This window comes from Eurytemora carolleeae, unplaced genomic scaffold (genome assembly GCF_000591075.1).
Source record: "Eurytemora carolleeae unplaced genomic scaffold, Eaff_2.0 scaffold603, whole genome shotgun sequence".
NCBI lineage: Eukaryota > Metazoa > Arthropoda > Copepoda > Calanoida > Temoridae > Eurytemora > Eurytemora carolleeae.
In genome coordinates, this window is record NW_019396807.1 from 33,931 (window position 1) to 56,941 (window position 23,011).

General features: G+C 31.9%; 2 protein-coding genes across 2 annotated transcripts in view; one reads left to right on the forward strand and one right to left on the reverse strand.

Moving 5' to 3' along the window:
* LOC111708897 (NADPH oxidase 5) overlaps positions 1-9,274 on the forward strand; it is a 42,087-nt gene extending 32,813 nt beyond the window's left edge. The window contains exons 19-23 of the mRNA XM_023482404.1: positions 4,169-4,253; positions 4,786-4,866; positions 6,205-6,327; positions 7,664-7,741; positions 8,965-9,274. Of these exons, the coding sequence (XP_023338172.1) occupies positions 4,169-4,253; positions 4,786-4,866; positions 6,205-6,327; positions 7,664-7,741; positions 8,965-9,084 (487 nt within the window). The 3' untranslated portion in view covers positions 9,085-9,274. The remainder of the gene's footprint in view (positions 1-4,168; positions 4,254-4,785; positions 4,867-6,204; positions 6,328-7,663; positions 7,742-8,964) is intronic.
* Positions 9,275-18,535: 9,261 nt separating this feature from the next.
* LOC111708894 (uncharacterized) lies at positions 18,536-21,837 on the reverse strand. Its single transcript, XM_023482401.1, has 7 exons — positions 21,754-21,837; positions 21,248-21,358; positions 20,369-20,501; positions 19,777-19,877; positions 19,255-19,347; positions 18,981-19,141; positions 18,536-18,661 (listed from the first exon to the last, which is right to left on the reverse strand). The coding sequence occupies exons 1-6, from the start codon at positions 21,811-21,813 to the stop codon at positions 19,022-19,024; spliced, it is 618 nt and encodes a 205-aa protein (XP_023338169.1). The 5' UTR covers positions 21,814-21,837; the 3' UTR covers positions 18,536-18,661; positions 18,981-19,021.
* Positions 21,838-23,011: the final 1,174 nt, after the last annotated feature.

Consider the following 23,011-nt stretch of genomic DNA (forward strand, 5'->3'; position numbering starts at 1 on the left):
CTAAAATTAGGGGTATCTGTACTGACATGAAGGGTATCTGTACTGACATGAAGGGTACTTGTACTGAAATGAAGGGTATCTGTACTCACATGAAGGGTATTTGTATTAAAATGAAGGGGTTCATAAATACTCTGACGCACATTTATTGTTTGTTCCACTGAAACATTAATAACTGTGTTCTAAATAATAGAAGATTAATATTCACTCTTTTCATCTACTCTCCTTTATCCAATACTAGGCTTCCAAGGCGCTTCGCGCCCATCTTCGATTTCAACTTTTAATTGTTGTTCTTATATCATTTTTTTAAGGCCATTTTTCAAATTCTAACAATCCTAAAACCTTTCTGTGAAGTCCCACAAAAATTGGAGTCCGGTTATTTCCGCCGTTTTGACGTTTATCGATTTAAAACAAACAAACGAACACACACCCAGACAAGCAAATTATATAGATTCTTCCATCCTTAATTTATCCAAACCGCCAAAATTACAAGAAAGAGTGCCGAGAAGCGCCCTGGATACTGAGAAGATTATTTACATACACCTTCAAGTTTAACCCTATTCCTGCTGGGGGGGGGTCAATTTGACCCCCCCCTGTAGTTTTTTTACATAACTCAAAAAGTATTGGTCTGAGGCTGTTGAAATTTTCTGACTTTTCTTACATACCCAAAGCCCTCCCTTTAGGCCTAAAACCGGGCTTTAATACTAACTGCCTGAGTCCTCAGGCACACTGCCTGAATGACTGCTTTTGCCTGTAACAAACTAAATCTTTGTTTTGACCCACTTTCACTTGTCAGATTTTGATAAAATTTAGCTTTTTGGAAAGCCTATGACATAAGGAAACGGATTGCACAAGTTTTGCGAAAAAAAATTGCAAATTTTTTGCAAACAACCTGTCAAAGGAAATTTGCACATTTTTAGTTTTTCTTGATTAAAAATCAGGTTAATTAAAATTTTGCAAAAATTTTGCATATTTGAAATGGCATGGTCAAGGGCTTTTCAAAAATGTATAATTTGTCATTTTTTGGACAAATTTTTTTTTGCAAACATTTTTACTATAAAACTGGATTTTGCGATAAAAAATTCAATTTTCGTAAATTTGCAATTTTTTTTGCAGATTCTAAAAGTAGAGCACAAGAGCTTTCTAATGATGTATCATTTGTCATATTTGGACATAAAACATGGGATTTAGAGGGGGGGTCAAATTGACCCCCCCCCCCAGCGTATCCTGGTTTTCAAGTACCCCAGCAGGGATAGGGTTAAACATATGTATATGCATGTTCTGCCATTGCTTTATCTTTGTTGATTCTGTTCCTTGATTTTTAATACTCCGGTTTCTTTATATTCTCGCATTAATGTCAGTGTTCAAGGTATCCAACATGTTTATCTATACATATATATAATACAACTACAATTCTACCAATCAGTTTAATTATCTATACATATACATGATACAACTACAATTCTACTAATCAGTTTAATTATCTATACATATACATGATACAACTACAATTCAACCAATCAATTTAATTATCTATATACATATACATAATACAACCTTATGTTTGTTTAAAACAAGGTGTACTGTAGCTTCTGTAAACAAACACAGTACTGCTTAAGGTGGTGTTTGTTTATTTTCCTCCCACAAAATACAGTACACTTTTTTGTAAAGTAAGCTATGAAGATTCCTGGTTTATATTTCTTGAAACAAAACAAACATGACTTTATGTATTAAAAACACAAAGAACAGAATTCTGATTTTTTGATTTTCATTTTTGAAGATTTAACATTTGCTTAGAGATTCAGCCCATGTAGGAAACAAAAATGAAAACAAAGTTTAAGAGTAATAAATAATATCAAGTCATAAACCATGGCCGACAATTGTATAATTCAATGGAGAACATTTCATAATTATTCGGAATTTACTACTTCACATACTCCTTTCTGAGGTGGGATTTTTTAATGGACGGAAAGAATTTAAACCAATTCTCTTTGATATAAGTCATTATCACATCACAAGAGTTTAAATTAAAACTGTAAATTAAAATGTTGAGATTGGACCAATGAGAGATGAGTTAAATTTCTAAGTTTAAAGATTGAATTAACAATGATAATAGTTTGTCCCTTTACTCCTGTATTTCTTCTTCTTTATTAACCTACGATTACATTAAACCTTGAGTCTGCTGCCCTGGGCTAATATTATTCTGTCCAGTTCATCAGACCGGGTTACCACGTTAAACTCAAGTAAATTCCGCGTCGTGTTAAATCTTAAAGGTTTTCATGCTTCTGATATTCGAGAGCTATTTAGAAGAAGAAAAATATTTTCAATTTCTATTATGCAACAGGTTAAATTTGCTTTTCTCATACTTTTCATGAAATAAAATAAGTTGTCCCGACAATGCCGCATGAATTTGACCTACTCCTTCTGTCTATGTTTGCATAGTTTTTTTTCTTTTCTGGCTGGTGGATTCATCCTTTAACATAGACCAATCTTATCTGCTACGAATTTCGTTTTCTATGAAATGTCCCCCATGCAATGTCCTGTCTATGAAATGTCCTATGTATGAAATGTCTTTCTATGAAATGTCTTCCATGAAATGTCTTTTCTATGAAATGTCCTTTCTATGAAATGTCTTCCATAAAATGTCCTCAATAAAATGTCTTCTATGAAATGTCCTCAATAAAATGTCTTCCATGAAATGTCCTCAATAAAATGTCTTCTATGAAATGTCCTCAATAAAATGTCTTCTATGAAATGTCCTCAATAAAATGTCTTCCATGAAATGTCCTCAATAAAATGTCTTCTATGAAATGTCCTCAATAAAATGTCTTTTGAAATGTCCTCAATAAAATGTCTTCTATGAAATGTCCTCAATAAAATGTCTTCCATGAAATGTCCTCAATAAAATGTCTTCTATGAAATGTCCTCCATGAAATACCCTTTCAATGAAATGTTTCATCTATAAAATGTCCTGTATTTGAAATGTCCTGTATATGAAATTTCCATTCTATGAAATGTCTTATCTATTAAATTTCAAATTTAAATCTTAAGATGGAACATTACGAGAATTTTCTAGATTATAGTTCCTATACAGAATAGCTAAGGTAGCTAAAGTATTTACAAATCCTCTTTGTTATCTGTAAAAATAGACTTATTTAAAGATAGTTACAATGATAGTTTAACCCCACGTGGAAGATTCTTTTGAACCAGATAAATTGCAGAGTTTCAATCCAACCCGGCTCAACCTAATGCCTCTCATCTCCAATCCATATCTCTCTCTATCCTCTAATATTCCGAAGGAATGCGAGAAAACGTTTAAAAATTCGTCTCTCTGCCAAATCCTAGTGTTTGAGTAAGGGGTTACACATCGGCCTCAATTTGAATAGAATAAATGCAGAGCTCTGCAAGTCTACACCTCTCTAAACTAATGTATACGCCAGACCTGTAGCAAAAACAGGGTTCAAAGGTCGAACAAAAGGTACTGAAGAAAGAATTTAAAAACCTCTTAGAACTTAAATTTCTACAAGTTCTCAGCGAAATAAGTTGTAAACCATGGGATATTTACGGTTGGATTTATCTAAGGACGCATTCTACATAGAGCAGAGGAACTCCCTAATAAATCCTAGTTACTGATCGCTATAAATCAATTCCGTTCTACATATATCATAGAAAGGCGTCTAATATATATTATCTGTCTATTTAAAAATTTGTTATTCTATCCGTTTTCCTGACGTATCCACTCTAACCCCCCCCCCCCAAAAAAAAAAGTGTTCTGATAGGAACCTAATCTGTCAGTTCATGGCGTAATCAAGAACTGATGAGCATAAATGAGCTGATAACTAGGTGTTTAAATCTCTATCTTCTCTTCTCCTTCTTACATCACAGCCAACTACAGTTCTTATATGAATATTACAACACAGAACGCATTTTTATGATTAATAGTGGCGGGAGAATATTTCTTGATTTTTCCTCTAGAAATCAGAACATTTATTAAATTTCAAATATTTTGATCCTGATTCCTCGGTGATTCCTGATTTCAATTCTGCCCTAGCCGTAGCGCTCAACACCATCCTACCCTTCTTAACTTTGGTTTTCTCAAGGTTTCCCAGGTTTCAAGTAAAGACTATATGAAAATGTCGTCTTCTGCTGTCTTTAATTATGATATATTTAGGTATTGGGCTGCTAGAAACTCCTGTCCTAAATGCTCCTACAGCTGGACAAACGACCTCAGATCATCAGTCATGAATCTCAGAAAGGTTAAAACACTTTGTATAATAGAATTTTTAGTGTTTTTGGCACGAACTGATTTTCTTTCAAACCCAAAATCTAATCTTATGCTAAAAACGTGTTTACATAAACTAACTTTAAATGGGTTCTTTGAAAGTGGCTATAAAAAACATAATTTTTTAGGTTCGGGAGGGGGGGGGGAACCAAGTTTTGATACCTTCCTTAATAACTGTTTCGATTGAAAACTATCATTGAAGGAGCCTAAATTGTCACTGTGACTTTGGGTAGTTTTACTTTTAGCATTTATACTAATGTGAAAACAACCAGATTAAAGTCGTCTTCATTCAATGTTTTTTAAAACGTTGGTAAAGTTAATGCAATTTATGACAGTATGACTATAGAGCATTTTAGCTTTTCAGAGCTTATAACAGTCACAAAATTCTGAACATGTTTATAGTGATAGACTGTAGACCAACGACTTTTTTTTTGATCTTTACAATGACTAAATTTAACTCCTAAAGCACTAGGAAGTTTGACACACGAAGATTTGACATATTTTAGGTTGATTTTTTCTGGATCAATCGAGAGCAGCGATCTTTTGAATGGTTCGTTAATCTGCTCTCACAGCTGGAAATTGAACAGGTAAATTTTTATTTCTTTTTAGACTTTTTAAGAACCTAAACTCCACACAGGCTCCCTTAAGACAGTCGATAGGTCTCCATTAAGCAAATCCCTGGTCCCCAAATGTATTTTCTATAGTCTCCAAAGAGCAAATTAAGTCCTGAAAAAGCCGCAAAAAATGGTCTGATTTTGGTTTTAAAAATAAAAACAAAATTAAAATCGTGTCCCCATTTGTACTTGAAAATGCGAATGGGTGTTTCGATCCAAAACATTTGTGTTTAAAAGATTAAAGTTTTTTTTAAATTTCATAATAGTGTCCAGCTGCTAATTTCAAAATGTTCAGCTGATATTTCGTAGTTTCAGCTTATAATTTCTAAGTACTCAGCTAGCAAGTTCATTATGCATCAGCTGATAATTCCACAGTGTCGGCAGATAATTTCATAATGTCAATTGATAATTAAATGTCATCTGATAATTAAATGTCATCTGATAATTAAATGTCATCTGATAATTACATGTCATCTGATAATTGTATAGTGCTCAGCTGATAACTACATAAAGCAGCAGATAATTTCATAATGTCAATTGATAATTAAATGTCATCTGATAATTAAATGTCATCTGATAATTGTATAGTGCTCAGCTGATAACTGTATAGTGTCAGCTGATAACTACATAGTGTCAGCAGATAATTTCATAATGTCAATGGATAATTAAATTTCAGCTGATAATTTCGTAGCGCTTAGCTGATAATTACATAGTGTCATCTGATAACTTCACAGTGTCTGCTGATAGTTTCATAGTGTCAGCTGATAATTTCATAGTGTCAGCTGATAATTACAGTGTCATCTAATAATTTCAAAATGTCTGCTGATAATTTCATAGTGTCAGCTGATAATTTCATAGTGTCAGCTGATCATTTAATAGTGCCTGCTGATAATTACATTGTGTCATCTAAAAATTTCATATTCTCAGCTGATAATTTCATAGTGTTTGCTTATAATTTCATAGTTACAGTTGATAATTTCATAGTGTCATCTGATAATTTTATAAAGTCTGCTGACAATTTCATAGTGTCTGCTGATAGTTTCATGGTGTCAGCTGATAACTACATAGTGTCTGCTGATAATTTCATAGTGTCAGCTGATAATTTCATTATGTCAGCTGATAATAAATCTCAGTCAATGTTTATCTGAATTCATTTTTCATGGCATATTCCTAAAAATCAAGAATCTTTAAAATTTGCTTTGTTATTCCTTTATAAGGAATATAAAATGTTGATCTTAATTTAGTTTTTGTTTGAGTAAAGTTTAAAAAAGATCTAAACTTTAAAAAACAATATTTTGTTTTCTCCTTTAGGCTGAGCAGGGCGGGGCTATGGAACGGTTTCTAGATATGCACATGTACATCACTTCAGCTCTACAGAAAACTGATATGAAAGCTGTTGGGCTTCAACTAGCTTTAGAACTTCTACATGAGAAGGTAACCCATTCATCTAAACACATATTTATTCGTTTATTCATTTTTTCTTTTTCATTTTTCTCAGAAGAAGGAACTGGACTTAAAATTTTTATTTATAGGGTGGCATGCCCGATTCTTGCGAAAAAATTATTGCTGTTTTTTAGATTGAAAATTGATAATTTTTAATGGCAATTTTCTATTTATATGACTTGATTAGTGAATATTTATTTTTTAAGAGACAAAACGATAATATCTTTCTCATTGTTAATCCGATATAGGGCGAAGAGTACCGTTGTGAATCGGGCAATGAATGTTTTTAATCAATTATCACTTTAACGGCTACAATTCCTTTAATTATTTAATATCTTAGAATTTTAGATTGGTCTGAGCTGGGAACTTTAGAATTGGAAACTTGTAATCCCGCTCGCTTCGTCTAAATTTCCAATGTGAACACTTTTAATTTCTTGCTTAATCAACTCTTTTTGGATAAAGTAGACAAATCAAAAACCGGTTTTCCAAAATAAGAAAGTCCCTCCCGTCTCTGTATATTCATCATAATTAAATGCGAGAACGCTCATTAATGGCGCGCAAAATTTCAAATTTCCCGGCTTCTGATACGCCACTCTGATTGGTTGAATTTTATACACTTTTCAGGATACAAACACAAAATTATGTTAGTGTCGAGATTAAAAAAAAGAGAGGATCAAGCAATGTTCTCGATATCCACCATTCTGAAATTCTCCAAATAAATATTACAATAAACCTCTTTTTCTTCATTCATTATTCTCTAAATTCAGTTTTTATCATCATTAAATACCGTTCGTAGTTTAATATCTACCATGATGTAATCTACACCTTGTGTTTATATTTTATAAAGTTGTTGGTCTAAACCCTGTAATCTGGTAAACCGATTCATTTAGGCATTCATTAATGTATCCAGTTAATTACCTTTAAATTAATTAGTTAGATATCTTCCTATAATATCTTTATCCAAACCAACGTTTTATATTTAGGTAATACGTCAGGGATTATAATTTAGTGGTGTGAATCTCAGGATTAAACATCCCGTGGTGGTTATACCCTGCAGAGATAACTTTGGTTTAATTTGCATACATATATTTGGCATCTGGTTGTTCCCCCCCCCCCCCCNGGTCCCTGGAAAGGTTTATGTCCATCAAAGTATATCTTTTTGTTAGACTAAAGATAAATTAATATATAAATAAGTGGGACCTGATAACTGTACTGGATATATATATATAAAATAGGTCCCTTTTAGACTAAAATATGTATATATATATAATAAGGGACCTGATAACTGGACTGGATATCTAGTTAAATTAATATGTAAATATTTTAGTCTAAAAGGGACCTGATAACTGGACTGAAAACAAGAACTATTGCTGGCAGACCAAACTGGGATAAAGTGTTTAAGCAGGTAAATACATCATAAATATCATTTTTAAGTTCTTCTTAATTTTGTCATTCATTTAACATCTAATGCAAATGATGATCTACAACTTTATTTGTCTCGATCAATCAAATTAGGATAAAATGGACGGATTTTTACTTATGATGAACAATTAAATTTCACCGGAGTATTTGTCTTAGTAGTCTGTATTTGTACTGTATAGCTTTCTCTTGCCGATTAAAATTCGGCCGTGTACTTGAAATGAACCTGAGTTTACAGTGAAAAGTTCTTAATTGAACTGGGAACGTTTTGGTGAATAAAAAAGAACTTTTAAAAGGGCACCATGGAAGCTTGATTTTTTCCTGTCTTACTTAACTGTGTACATCAAATTGGAAAAAAATTCAAAATAAAGATAAAATAGTTAGTTAGATATTTTTAACAAAAAAAGGAATAACAACTGATAAAAAAATTACTAGTATTAATATGAAAAGCTAAATTTTAAAATAAAGTAAAAAAAACTATTTTTTATGGAATATAACAAAAACATACAAAATTAAGTTTTTCAGGAGAAAATATTTAAAAACCTCTAAAAGTAGAGGTTGTGGAAATATTTCCCCCAATCCAAAAAAAAATGTAAAAATATAAATAAAAGGAAAGGAAAGGAAAGGAAAGGATGAGGAAAGTTACCTATTAACTGTTTTCTCATATTTATGTTTCAACTTCTTTCCTTTATTGCCAAATTATTAGAAAAGTCATTTAAAAATCACATTCAAGTCAGATGACTTAATATAAACTTGAGATCTTCATATATATAGAGTTTCAGGTCGTCTTTACATTCTCATTCTTTGTGGGTAACCCTGTGTATGCTTTATTAAAGTTTGTTTGTATCGCACAATTATAAAAATGGAAGCTGTAATTTGAAACTATTTTCAAAATTATACAGGTTTAAAGTAATCCAAAATGTTTTCCTTTTATCGCAAACATATAAAGGTATTTAGCTAAATAGCAGGTCTGTATAAGGTCATACTACTAGGGAAAAGGTCCTCCGACACTTGTAAGTTCACCCAGTCCTAAGAATTCTGCCTGATATTTGTTGGCGTGTGATTATTGGTACACGCTGTTTGAAGATGTCAACGCCTGCTGAATATATTTAAAAGAACGCGGCATAGGTTCATGATCCCCTCAACTACAGGAGTAGCGGGGTCGAGTTGAATCAAACAAACATGGAAATGAAATTATATATTTTTAAGGTGACTGAGACGAGAAAAGGACGTGTAACTGTGTTCTTCTGTGGACCTCCACAACTTGGAAAAGTTTTAAAACTAAAATGCGACCAGTTTGGATTCGATTATAGAAAGGAGAACTTTTAAACGAGTAAAAAATGACGAAGATTTTCTAGTCCTATAAGTCATTTTTCTAGTCCTTCTTCCAAGGTCCTTGGGGACTATGAACGTTGAAACTCTAGTCCTACAATACCTATTGAAAATAGGATAAACATATGTGATTCATGACTTTATCCTTTAAATTCATAATTTTTAATACATAGACAATAGGTTTGAATTCTTAATGAAGTTTACAATAGAAAAACAAGAATTAGAATTACTGAAACCATTAAAAATAAAACTGTTTCAATGACGTTGAGAAATAATCAAAATGATGTACAGATTACAGAATCAATAACGAACAACTGTTTTTTTTTAATTTTATCCTTATTTTAAAAATCATATAAAACCTTATTTAAACTTTTAAAAATCTGTAAATAATTTGATGAGTTGTCAATTTTTTGACAAAAAAAGAACAGTAGTGTTGTTATACATCTAAACATACATGTTTTTTCTACCTTTTAAAGCATACAACGTGTTTATATATATATATATATATATATATGTATTATTTGTAAATATATATTTTTATTCAATAAAATATTTTTATAAAAATGTTTAAGAGCAGAGGTTCTATGTTTACTCCAACGTTTAGATGACATAAACCATGAAATTAAACAAGATATGGGTTCATAACATATTTAATTTTGTGTCCGTCATCCGCGCTTCATTCGCTCATCAACTACACTTTACCAGATACCCTAAATCTGATCCTTAGATAGACAAGGAACCCTGTTATATCTACCAGAACCCTTAATCTGATCCTTAGATAGACAAGGAACCCTGTTATATCTACCAGATACCCGTAATCTGATCCCTGGATAGACAAGGAACCCTGTTATATCTACCAGAACCCTTAGTCTGATGCTTAGATAGACAAGGAACCCTGTTTTATCTACCAGAACCCTTAGTCTGATCCTTAGAAAGACAAGGAACCCTGTTATATCTACCAGATACCCTTAATCTGATCCTTAGATAGACAAGGAACCCTGTTATATCTAAGATACCCTTAATCTGATCCTTAGATAGACAGGGAACCCTGTTATATCTACCAGAACCCTTAATCTGATCCTTAGATAGACAAGGAACCCTGTTACATCTACCAGAACCTTTAATCTGATCCTTAGATAGACAAGGAACCCTGTTATATCTACCAAAACCCTTTATCTGATCCTTAGAAGACAAGGAACCCTGTTATATCTACCAGATACCCTTAACCTGATCCTTAGATAGACAAGGAACCCTGTTATATCTACCAGATACCCTTAATCTGATCCTTAGATAGACAGGGAACCCTGTTATATCTACCAGATACCCTTAATCTGATCCTTAGATAGACAAGGAACCCTGTTATATCTACCAGATACCCTTAATCTGATCCTTAGATAGACAAGAAAACCTGTTATATCTACCAGAACCCTTAATCTGATCCTTAGATAGACAAGGAACCCAGTTATATCTACCAGAACCCTTAATCTGATCCTTGGATAGTCAGAGAACCTTGTTCTTTGTGTTGGAGCCTTAATTTAGACCGTAGAGTGATAGGGAACCCTGTTCTATTTACTTGAACCTTTAATTTAGTTCTTAGATAGACAGGGAACCCTGTTCTATCTACAAGAACCATTAATTTAATTCTTAGAAATAGAGAGATAAAGACATGGAACCCTGTTTTGTCTACTAGAACCTTTAATTTAGTTCTTAGATGGACATGGAACCATGTTTCATCTACTAGAACCTTTATTCTGATCCTTAGACAGACACGGAACCCTGTTCCATTATTAGTTCTTTTTAATCTGGTCCTATGGAACCCTTTTCCATCTACTAGAACCTTTTATATAGTCCGTAGACAGACAGGGAACCTTGTTCCATTTAGTAGAACCTTTAATTTAACCCTAAGATAGACATGGATATGGAACCCTGTTTCTTCTACTAGAACCTTTAATATAGTTCTTGGACAGACAGGAAACTCTGTTCAGTTTACTAGAACCTGATCCTCAGACAGACAGGGAACCCTGTTCCATTTAATAGTTTTTTTTAATCTGGTCCTATGGAACCCTGTTCCATCTACTAGAACCTTTACTCTAGTTTTTAGAGGAAATACTGTTCCACGCACTGAAATCTTTAATCTGTAGTTCTTAGATAGATATGGAACCCTGTTCCATGTACTGAATTCTTTAATCTAGTTCTTATACAGATATGGAACTCTGTTCCACGTACTAAATCTTTAATCTAGTTCTTAGATAGATATTGAACCCTGCTCCACGTACTGGAAACTTTAATCTAGATCTAGATAAATAGAAAACCCTTTTCCATCTACTAAAACGTTTAATCTAAACCGTCTTAGACATACAGGGAACATGTAACACAGAACTTTGTTCCGTCTACTAGAATAATTTATCTAGTTCTTAGATAAACCTAGTTCCATCTACTATAACTTAGACAGGCACGCATCTATATATTTCATCATTGTAAGATTAGTATACGCGACACGAAACTATTTTATTTATTTATATCTATTTATGATATTGTAAATGAGTATTATCAAGTGCGGAAAAGTTGTTGACGGAATATAAAACTTTTCTAGTTTGTTTGAGATCAATATTAAAGTATTTAACAGCGAACTAAGAAATATAAGATAACAGATGTGAAGTATGAAACCAGTTCAATAAATATTGCAAAAATATATCATCATAAAATTCCTTGTTGACATAAAAACTATAAAGTCAAGATTTAAGATCAGATCTGTATTTAACTATATTTATAAGGACTGTGAATACAATAAATCACAGCGCAGACTGGAACGCATAAAATAGAAAAGAAATGAACCTTTGTAACAAATTATAGATTTTCCGATCCATATTTCTTTTCAACCCGATTTCGTAGACCCTAGATATTTACTAATGAGAAAAGATAATTATTATGAATTCTGTTGGATAAAAAATTTAAGTTTGAAATATCAAAGGTTCACCCCATCAGGTTGCCTAGAGATAGGGATTAGAAAATTTGAGGTTGTTGCAAAGACTAAATTCCTTTTGTGAAAAAAATATTCAAGAAACTATTTAAAAAGAGGATGCTAATAAATGAAAGAGAATGATGAAAAAGAAACAGATAAAAAGAAAAATAGATAAAGAAAAGAAGGGTAGAAAAGATATATAAAAGATAATGTGGAAAAAACTTGAAATGGATTGAATTGTGGGAACGAAGAAGATTATAAGAAAAGGATGGAAGCGAGGAACAAAAAAGACGGAATTGTAGAAATAGTTGAAACCTGGAGACAAGTTAAAATATGGAAGACAAGGATCGGAATGAAAAAGACGAGATGAAAATGAAAATAAAAAATAATATAAAAAGAAAGAACATGCTAATCAAGATATAACATTAGGAATTGTTTGAATATTTAAAGGAAGAAACACAAGAAAAGGAAAAAAGAAAAGAAAGAAGAAAAGAAAGAAGAAAAGAAAGGAGTAAAGAAAGAAGAAAAGAAAGAAGAAAAGAAAGTAGAAAAGAAGGAAGAAAAGAAAGAAGAAAAGAAAGATGGAAAGAAAGAAGAAAAGACAGTAGAAAAGAAAGAAGAAAAGAAAGAAGCAAAGAAAGAAGAAAAGAAAGAAGAAAAGAAAGAAGAAAAGAAAGAAGAAAAGAAAGAAGCAAAGAAAGAAGAAATTAAAGAAGAAAAGAAAGAAGAAAAGAAAGAAAGAAAGAAAGGAGAATAGAAAGAAGAAAAGAAAGTAGAAAAGAAAGAAAATGTTAACACAAGAGGAAACTGGAAGATAAAAAATTGATAAGGTACAGAGAGGTTAACTTATGAGAGGAAGATGATTAAATCTAAAAAAGAAAATTATGATATTGAGAAGTAGGACTGAATATAACAGGAAAAAAAAGAAGGTATAAGAAGGAATATGGTAAAGTAAGAAAGAGATACAATAGGAGGTGAAAGATAGAGAAGGAAAAGAAGAAAAGTAGATATAGGTAGAAAATATGAGAGAAAAATGGAAAAAATGTTTAAAAAAAGAAGTTTATAAGTACCAAAGAAACGGCAAGAAGATTACTAAAGTGCAAGAATTTAAAGAAAAAAAGAATTTAATTATAGGACTAGATAATAATGATAAAAAAATATAAAGAAAGAGCAAGAAAATAAAGAAAACAAGATAAGTACAGAAGAAGAAAGTAAAAAGAGAGAAAAGATAATGATAAGACAACATTAAGTTAAAATAGGATCTAAAGGAAGGTTAAAAAAGGGAAAGATGGTTGAGATAAGGACAAGAAAGGACGGAAGGTTCAAATAGTACAAATAAGAAGTGTACAAAAGGACGAGAAGTTAAAAAAGGGTAAAATAGGACAAGAAAGTTTAAAAAAGGACGAAAAGATTTAGATTGCAGGACAAAAAGGTTAAGAGATGATGAGAGCTTCAAGAAGTTTTCGTAGAAAAGAAAAGGTTAAGATTAGCTGGGAGGGGGTAGAGGGGTAGAGGGGAGGGTTATTGTAGAATGAACTAAAGTGATAAAATCTAAAATAAAAGGTTAAATCAAGAGCAGGGTGCAAATGCAAAGAGAAGGGAAAGGAAAAGGAAGACGATGGTTGGAAAGGAAGGAGAGAACGATTATGAAAAATTAAGAAAATAATGAGAGGTTGAGAAAAACTCATCTCATGATGAAACTAATTATTTAAACTGAATAATTATCTTAAGATAATTAATATCATATTTACGATGTTAATTATCCAAATATAGTGGGAACGTTTAGGACTTTAAGCACCATGAACCCTCCTCAACTAAGATGTACGAAGATACATGAATCAGAATATATACAGCAATGAAGGATTAACCACTATACATGTCTAGATCCTGCAGGGGTTAATAACCCCTGGGTTTCATCTCTGTATAAGTTTGACGTTCATCTATCAAGATATTTCGCCAAAACTGAGAATACGCAAAAACAGTAGAGGTTTAGTGCTATAGAGTGAACAATGTACATATCTCCTCCCCGAGGGAGGGAGTGCATGAACTACATATTAAGGAAAGCGCACGCCGCAAAACGTATTTACGTGATTGTGATTACACCACCACCCCAATCCTTCCCTTTATTTACCGCTTGGGGAGCGCAGAGGATTACCCACAAACGATGAGACTTCAGAGACGAATGTTCGGAATTTTTACAGTTTGTATGATTTTTTGCTGTAAACTGGTTTCGTTCTTTGGTAAAAAAAAATATTTAATCCATTAAAGGACTTTTTCGAGACAGACAACTTAATTCAGCATTGATAGGTCATAATATATATAAAGTTTGAGGTCGTCTTTATAGTCTCATCCTTTGGGGACACCCCTGTATAAATATACAAATATATATCATTCATAGATATAGCTGATAAACTCTATGTATGTATCTATGTATGTATACTTCTAATGCAAAAACCTGCACACTGCACACAATGTATGAAAAGTTCTAAATCTTCATTTAACAACGGGAAACTTGGGGTGCGGGAAAGGCACGAAAAAAAGTATCTTGCTGTGCATCATTAATAGTTTTTGCCAATTTATTAAACGAAAAGGAAAAATCTCAACCATATACCGATGATATCAGCTCCAACATTGAATATCCTCCATTCGACTTGAAGAGAATATTCGATACCCAAACATTTGGAATTAAGAACAAAATTAAGCCGCTTAAATATTTCCCGGGGTTTGGCAAGATAATTCATGGGTTCGTGGATTTTATAAAAATGTTATGAACATTTATTGCAATATGTTTATTCTTTGATTAATTATTGAAAAATGACAAAAACCGTGTTTCTTGCTAAATCATTGAACCTGGTGCTCGTGGAAATATTTAATTGCGAAAAGATTGACTTATAGTTAGTTCATTTATAAAAATTTGAGTTTTAAAATCTTTAAACAATATATCTCTGTCAAGAATACCGTTTTCATGCATCATATGCAAATGTAACAATGTAGATAAGATTTTTCTGAGAGGGGGGGGTAGATAAATGAGGATTTAGTTGAGCTTGTTAAATTTTGATAAATTAATTTTCTTATCTTAACCATGATCGGACACTATCGGCTAGTTGATTCTTTTCAATTTAAAAAAAGTAATTAAAATGCAAAGCAAGTTGTTTTAATAAATATAATAGATTCAAGCATAATTACTGTGGGATTATCATCCTAATCTAAAAAGTGTCACAACAGCCGCGAACTTCGAAGTGACAATCTTAACATCGTTTTAATTTAAAAAGTTCAATTGAACTTTAAACCCAGCAATGTTTCAGCGCACGTATATCGAAAGAATTCATTAAACTTCGAATTCTTCACTTTCTGATAATGGACATTTAATAAATTCTTTCGATGTATGGCTCATTTAGGGTTTTACTGTAAAGAGACTCATTTTACTCAAAAAAGTTGATTTTTAAGCTAGAGTGAAAACCACATAGAGAATAGAATATATATTAGAGAGGAATTAAAAGAATCTCTCGGTATGAATTTTTTCAGTCCCTTTCAGCCTGAAAGGGAGTTCAAAGTGTACAAATCATGTAAATGTTCACAAATTATGTGCAGTAGAGTACATTAATACAGTATGTTCTCTAGACTATTCATTTCATTTTCGTAATTTTTAAAGCTGTTAAATAAACTTTGTAATGAATTAGGTGAATAAAAACCATCATTTAATTTATAGTTATAAAGGAAAATCATCGTTTGTAAAGTGAAAGGCATAAAGTTGTGAAATGATCATTGGTCAATTATGAAACAAGCCTTTTTCATAATTTGGTTTTCTTTTAACATTAATTTTAGACTTTCTATAGAATGATATTCCAGGGCCCAACAGGTTATATAGCATAAATATGTGAAGTACACCTGCAGTATGGAAACTTTTTTCTAGTAAATTCCCCTCTATATATATATTCTATTCTCTATGGAAAACCAGAAAACTGTGGAATAGGATAACGACATTAAAGCGATATTTAAAGTATTGTTAATAATAATCACTGCACTGGTAAGACTATTTACAACTATTAATACAACATCAAATCCTCAAAGATTGTTTGAATGTCGTCTTCCCTGTAAGTTTGATAGTATTACAAATAATTGAAAACTAAATTTTTAAAGATTTTTCTTAAGTTTATTAAAATTAGATATTTTTCAATCTAATCGGTCTGGAACAAGGACAGTTTTATTTCATCCTCGTGTTCAGGTTTTTTATTCTCTCTATATCTTGGAAACTCAATGTTTTGGACTTTTCTTATTATTTCAAAATATTGAGTATCTTTGATCAAGTAATCTAAGATTGAAATATCAAAGGTTTACACCATCAGGTTGCAAAGATATGGGTTAAAAAAACTTGAGTTTGTGCCAAAAACTTAATTCCTTTCAAAATAATTGGTAAACAAAAATGAAAATGTAATATGAAGCGTTACATCATTGGTCCGCTGTACAGCACACATAATTCTCACATTAAACAAATCAAAAAGGAAACTTTAGAATATGTCCAACTTTGCTTTGATTATCTGATAAGGTTTTTAAATTGTCGGTCAACATTTTTAAAAGATTTTTTCTTTTTGTTATTTTCCGGGTTTTCCGAAGGTTTGTATCTAAAAAGATACCTCATCTAGCATTGCTCTATGGTAAATACAAAATATTCTCAGTTTTTATAAATTCATATAAATATTCTGTTCCCAGGTCGTTTAATACTCTATAAAATGAAGCCTAGACTACGTGTATATTTATACGTCACGAAATATGGAAAAACAAATTGGTCTCCACTACTGAATAATAATACAGTGGAGTATACCGCCGCCACAAGACCAGACTATTAATCACATCGCCGCAGCTCCGACAATATTCAATATTATGAATAATTTGACGGATTTATTGAAAACCAGAATTTACACGGCGGAGCTAGGGAACTAGGAAGGAATAAAGGCGGGGGGGAATAGCAGAGAAGAATGAGTACAAAGGAACCCATAAAAATGTGAAAAAGTAAGATGACTCTAAGTTTTCTTACATGTATATTTGATGTTGTTATCAAGCACATGCATGTAGTTTTAAAAACAACTATTTAGTATTTACGTGAAATATTTAGTTCTATGTCTATTTAAGTTCATAATTATGTCTAACCGATGTCTTCCTATTGGGGTCCACTGCAGGAGGCATGGAAAATAAGATAAAGCAAATTAAAAAGAACTGAAGGAGAAGAAGATAAAAATTGTATCTCAGATTATTTCCCCATTTTTTAAAATAAAAGAGAATGCAAAACAAAGCCGACATTTGCCTTGTACATATATGTACACTGTACAGTGAACCATATATAAGTGTGGAATAGGAAGACGACTGTATGATTTAAAATTGTCCAATGAAAATTAAACACAGCAGTGCAGTGTTACAGTGCCATTTTGCTTTATTGATTTTCGGGCTTTTGTTAAAACTTTATGCTTTTTAACAAGATCAATTATAAACACAGAATATTGCTGAAATGTCGTCTTCTTATTCTCTAATGTTTTATGTCTCGCTATATTTAAAGTTTAAATATGACCGGATATGGGAGAATATTACCATATATCTCTAATGTTTTGTGTCTCGTTATATTTAAAGTTTAAATATGACCGGATATGGGAGAATATTACCATATATCTCTAATGTTTTATGTCTCGTTATATTTAAAGTTTAAATATGACCGGATATGGGAGAATATTACCATATATCTCTAATGTTTTGTGTCTCGTTATATTTAAAGTTTATATATGACCGGATATGGGAGAATATTACCATATATCTCTAATGTTTTATGTCTCGTTATATTTAAAGTTTAAATATGACCGGATATGGGAGAATATTACCATATATCTCTAATGTTTTGTGTCTCGTTATGTTTAAAGTTTAAATATGACCGGATATGGGAGAATATTACCATATATCTCTAATGGGTTCTATCTTTAGGCAACTATAAAATACTAGTGTTTATGTTCTCATATCAAATCCAATTTTGATCAAATCAAAAACAAATCAACTAAATTATTAGTGTGTCTCTATAAGGGAGGTATAGATATACAGATATGCATATTCAAAAATTCATAAATTCATAAGATAATGTTAGATGTAAGTATCTTAAAAACACTATTTTATTTTCAATAAAACTTCAGAGACGACTGCACACAATTTATTAGGCCTTTTCCCTTTTTAAAAATATGTGTGGCTGGTTCTTTTCTAATCCTTATATCTTTGTAAATTGACGGTGTAAACCTTTGATATTTCAAACTAAGACTATTTGGCAACAACAACAACATCAGGTTCAAAGATAAACACAAAATCAGGTTCAAAGATACAGAGATTAAGTTTGTGTTTAGTTATCACTATACAGGGTATATTCAACACAGGATTCCAAGATTCACAACACACAAGTTCTGTATGCACACTACACTTAAAACGCATTTATGTGTTCGTAAATGTACCTCCAAAAAGGAACAAAAGATTTATTCGAATATTGTTTATTGAAATAAAGTTTGAAAGCAAATAAAATCTATATATTTACAAAAAGCTAAGTTGTAGTCCATCAGTAAGTTTCTTCTGTATGTCCAATTAAGCCTAAAAATAATTTATAGACACAATTTCATTTTTATTTCTCTAGCTTTAAAAGTGTTTAATAGTGATCATTTCTAGTTTGTATCTATAGCTAGTTAAAACCGCAAGTCTAGTAATAGGCTTAAACATTGAAATCTAATCAATACTTGATCAGACAAAGTTTTTAAGGGAACCATTGTGAATCGGACATCTCTTTCACTTGAAATTACGTTTACGCTTAATGTGTTTGTTAAACACGCTTAAATATCATCAGGAATAAAAATGTACTTAGAGATCGAGGTTGGTTTGAAAATATTATAGGAACCCGAGACTGAGTGTTTACCTTTCTGATTACTTTTTAGTATTTAGAAAGAATCTAAATATCTAGATGTCAAAATCTACTTCTTCTCCGAGGGTTTCCTTAACAGTGGAGAGCATACAAGCCTTGGCCATGCTTCCTTTCATACAGCTCATAAACATTTTGTTCTTCTTCATGTTCCCATCCTAGAATACTATATTCTTAGTTTTAAATATCAAAGGTTTACGCCATTAGGTTGCAGAGATATAGGGATTAGAAAATTTGAGTTTGTTGCAAGAACTTAGTTAAAAGATCTTACTTCCTCTGCAAACTGACAGTTATTGAGTTGGTCAAAGCACTCTTCCATTTTCTGGAGCAGGATAGTCTCTACATCCTCCTTGATCACGGTTTCCTAAATCACAGTCTTTATTTTATCTAAAAGAGAATTTAGAAATAGAATTTAAGCATGAAATAATGCATAAAGTCGTCCTTTCAGTGCAACATTTTATGTTTTAACGATTTCAAGCATGAGCTCAATAAAATTTTCAATACTCTTTTAATCGGGATTTCAGAAATAAACTCCTTGCTTAACACCAGTTTATTAATGGAAAATACGACAAAAAAAAAAACAGAAAAAGTCGGTCGCTGACTTTAAAAATTTAGAAAATTGGAACAAAAAATGTTTTTGCAACAATTGTATACAGCCTGTTTTAATGTGTTTTTTTTATCCAGGGGTGGGGATAGCTAAGTACTCATTGGGGTCCTAAGAAAACCTGGAAACCATAGATGTCACTAATTTATCTCCTTTTACCCCCCCCCCCTGGATTACCGGCTGAATTACCTTGATATATCCTTGAACTGCTTGAGAATCCAGCTGACCGTCAACTAGAATACCTAGTTCTCCAGCTACACAGCTTAGATCCTCATTCTTTCGTTCCTTTACTTAACAATTGGTCCGGACATTAGTCATCTTTAAACTCTGAGCAACTAATTTGAATAAAATTCACTGTTATACGAGAATAAAGATAAAATATATGTTGTATTCAATATCAAACCCTGTTCAATTTAGAAGTTTCTTTAAATACAGTGATGACCTGAAAACAATATTAAGACGACAATATAGCCAGACTCAAGCGTAGTTCATGTTGTTACAAAGCGCATTGTTTTACCATACACTTATTAAATCACTAATCTAGTGAAAAGAGTCTGTTTACACTGTACAATTGCTGTTTCTCATGCTCATTAGACTTTTTAGATTTATAACTTGAATTTACAGTCGTCTTAATGTTTTCCATGGTTATCACTGTATAAAATAGATTTTCATTGGGGGTCAACGTTTTGACTTAAACCAAGTAATTTTTATAAATATTTGCACAAAAACTAAATGTTAAAAAAATTTTTTTTTTGGTTTTGCGGGCGCGCGGACACCTCACCTTTCTCCTTTATATTTTCAATAACCTCCGGAGTGATTTCTCCACTAATAATATTTTCTAGAGAAATTTCTCCGCCATTGCATGTTTTCACTGCTTCCTTCATTGTAGAGAAATCATAACAGTTACCAAGCATCTAAAAATCAAATCTTAAATACAAATGTTTAGAAAATATATTTTTATGTTAATCAATTATTTAGAATTTGAGAGAGTACAAACTTAGTAATCTTCCTCTCAGAGCCAATCTATGGAATAGAGTCTTTGCCACAAACTCTGATTTTCTAATAACTATATATTTGCAATCCAATGTCGTAAACTTTAGATATTTTAAATTATGAATTCAATTAGATCAAATAATGATCTAAGTTTAAAAATATAAGAAGTTTACCATCAAGTTGCAACGACATAGGATATAGAGTGAAAACCAGAAAACTGTAGAATAGGAAGACGACTTTAAAGAATTACTGAAGTGCATTTGATGTTGTTACTAGCAATTTATCAAATCTCTTACTATGTGAAATGGGTCTGTTTACACTGCACAATTGCTGTGTCTTATGTTCAATGGTTCATTTAAAGTCATAACTTGAGTCTAAAAAGTCTAAAAAGTCTAAAAAGTCTAAAAAGTCTAAAAAGTCTAAAAAGTCTAAAAAGTCTAAAAAGTCTAAAAAGTCTAAGTCTAAAAAGTCTAAAAAGTCTAAAAAGTCTAAAAAGTCTAAAAAGTCTAAAAAGTCTAAAAAGTCTAAAAAGTCTAAAAAGTCTATTTCAGAGATATTTGATTCTCACTGTGAAAATTTGAGTTTGTGGCACAGGCTCAATTCCTAAGGACAAACTCCCTGGATTTGACTGTACTTAATTTAAACAAATAATGTTTTCTTCCTTCACCTTTTTCATCGTTTTCCTGATGGTGACAAGGTTCTGGAAATCTTCAATAGGAGAGGATTCTCCCCTGGAGGCCAGATTCTTCAGCAGGTTGAACAGAGGTCGAGGACCATCCTAAAATGGAACATTTTTCAAACATAGCAAAGAAATTGTTTCAATCAAGCTTTTTTTCTTTTATGTAAGAGAACGGATTTTTTTTTTTAATATCAAAGGTTTACACGATAAGGTTACAAAATTATAGGGATTAGACAATTTGGGTTTGTAACAAAGACTCAATTCCTTAGTTTAAAGCTCGATAATTGAACAACGGTTCACCCCCTACCCTACCCTACCCTACCCCTTTTATTTGGTGTCAAACATTCTCTTGCAAAAGAAAAACTTAGAAGTACAAACAAAAAACTTTGCAAATAAAAAACTACAAATGTAAATATTTTTCATCTAAGCAGACAAGGTTAGGATACAAAATTATGGCACGACGCGCCTCGAATTATTTATTCTGTAAATTACACCTGAGCAGCTGCAATGTTTACAAGAAGAAGAGCAGCGAGCAATTGAAAGAAAGTATTCATTTTGAGAACTGATAAAAAGCTAGACCCTAATCCTATATTTATACCAATATTTAGCCAACCATTACTAATCCCATCAAATATACTTCACAAATATATTCAATCATTTAGATAGTTTTTACCATGGATAAAAACATGAAAACAATTATGTTTAGAAAATTAAGTATATATAATATATTTATCCCTGTGCTTTCATCTAATGCAACTTAAGTTCAGGTTATTGTGTACTATATTAATCAAGTGTACACTTTGAAAATATTAAGATGAATACTATCCAACTCAAAAACTTGTTCCGAGCCAACCAAACCTGATCCTTTAAACCAAACTTATTATACTCTCTTCACTTAAACTCAAACGATTTTTTTACTTTCTTAATTTCAACTTCTCTTAATCTCATTTGTAATCTTATCTTTATTCTCCTTAATCGTTCTCAACCATCCCAACCCCATGCTCAATCTTTGTTTTCTAACATTTACCTCACAGGCAGATTTAACATTCGGTCCTTGTCCCAGAGAACTGTGACTTAATTACAATTCGACCTATTCAATATTTAACTTTTTTGCCTTTTCTTTTTGTTGACATATGCTTTTCAAACATAAAGTGAAATAAAGTAAATTAAAATAAGACAGCTCCGACCAATTGATTGATTTAATTAATGATTGAATTAAAATTGAAGAAACCGAGTGCATCTCACCCTTCTCAGCCCTGCTCCTCCAACTCTACCCTTCTCCACCCTGCTCCTTTATTCTATTCTTCTCAACTCTACTCCTCTACTCTACCCTTCTCCACCCTGCTCCTTTATTCTACTCTTCTCAACTATAATCCTCTACTCTACCCTTCTCAACCCTGCTCCTTTATTCTACTCTTCTCAACTTTACTCCTCTACTCTACTCTTCTCAACTCCTCTACTCTACCCTTCTCAACCCTGCTCCTTTATTCTACTCTTCTCAACTCTACTCCTCTACTCTACTCTTCTCAACCCTGCTCCTTTATTCTACTCTATTCTTCTCAACTCTACTCCTCTACTCTAACCCTTCTCAATCCTGCTCCTTTATTCTACTCTTCTCAACTCTACTCCTCTATTCTACTCTTCTCAACCCTGCTCCTTTATTCTACTCTTTTCAACTTCACTCCTCTACTCTGCCCTTCTCAATCCTGCTCCTTTATTCTACTCTTCTCAACTCTACTCCTCTACTCTACC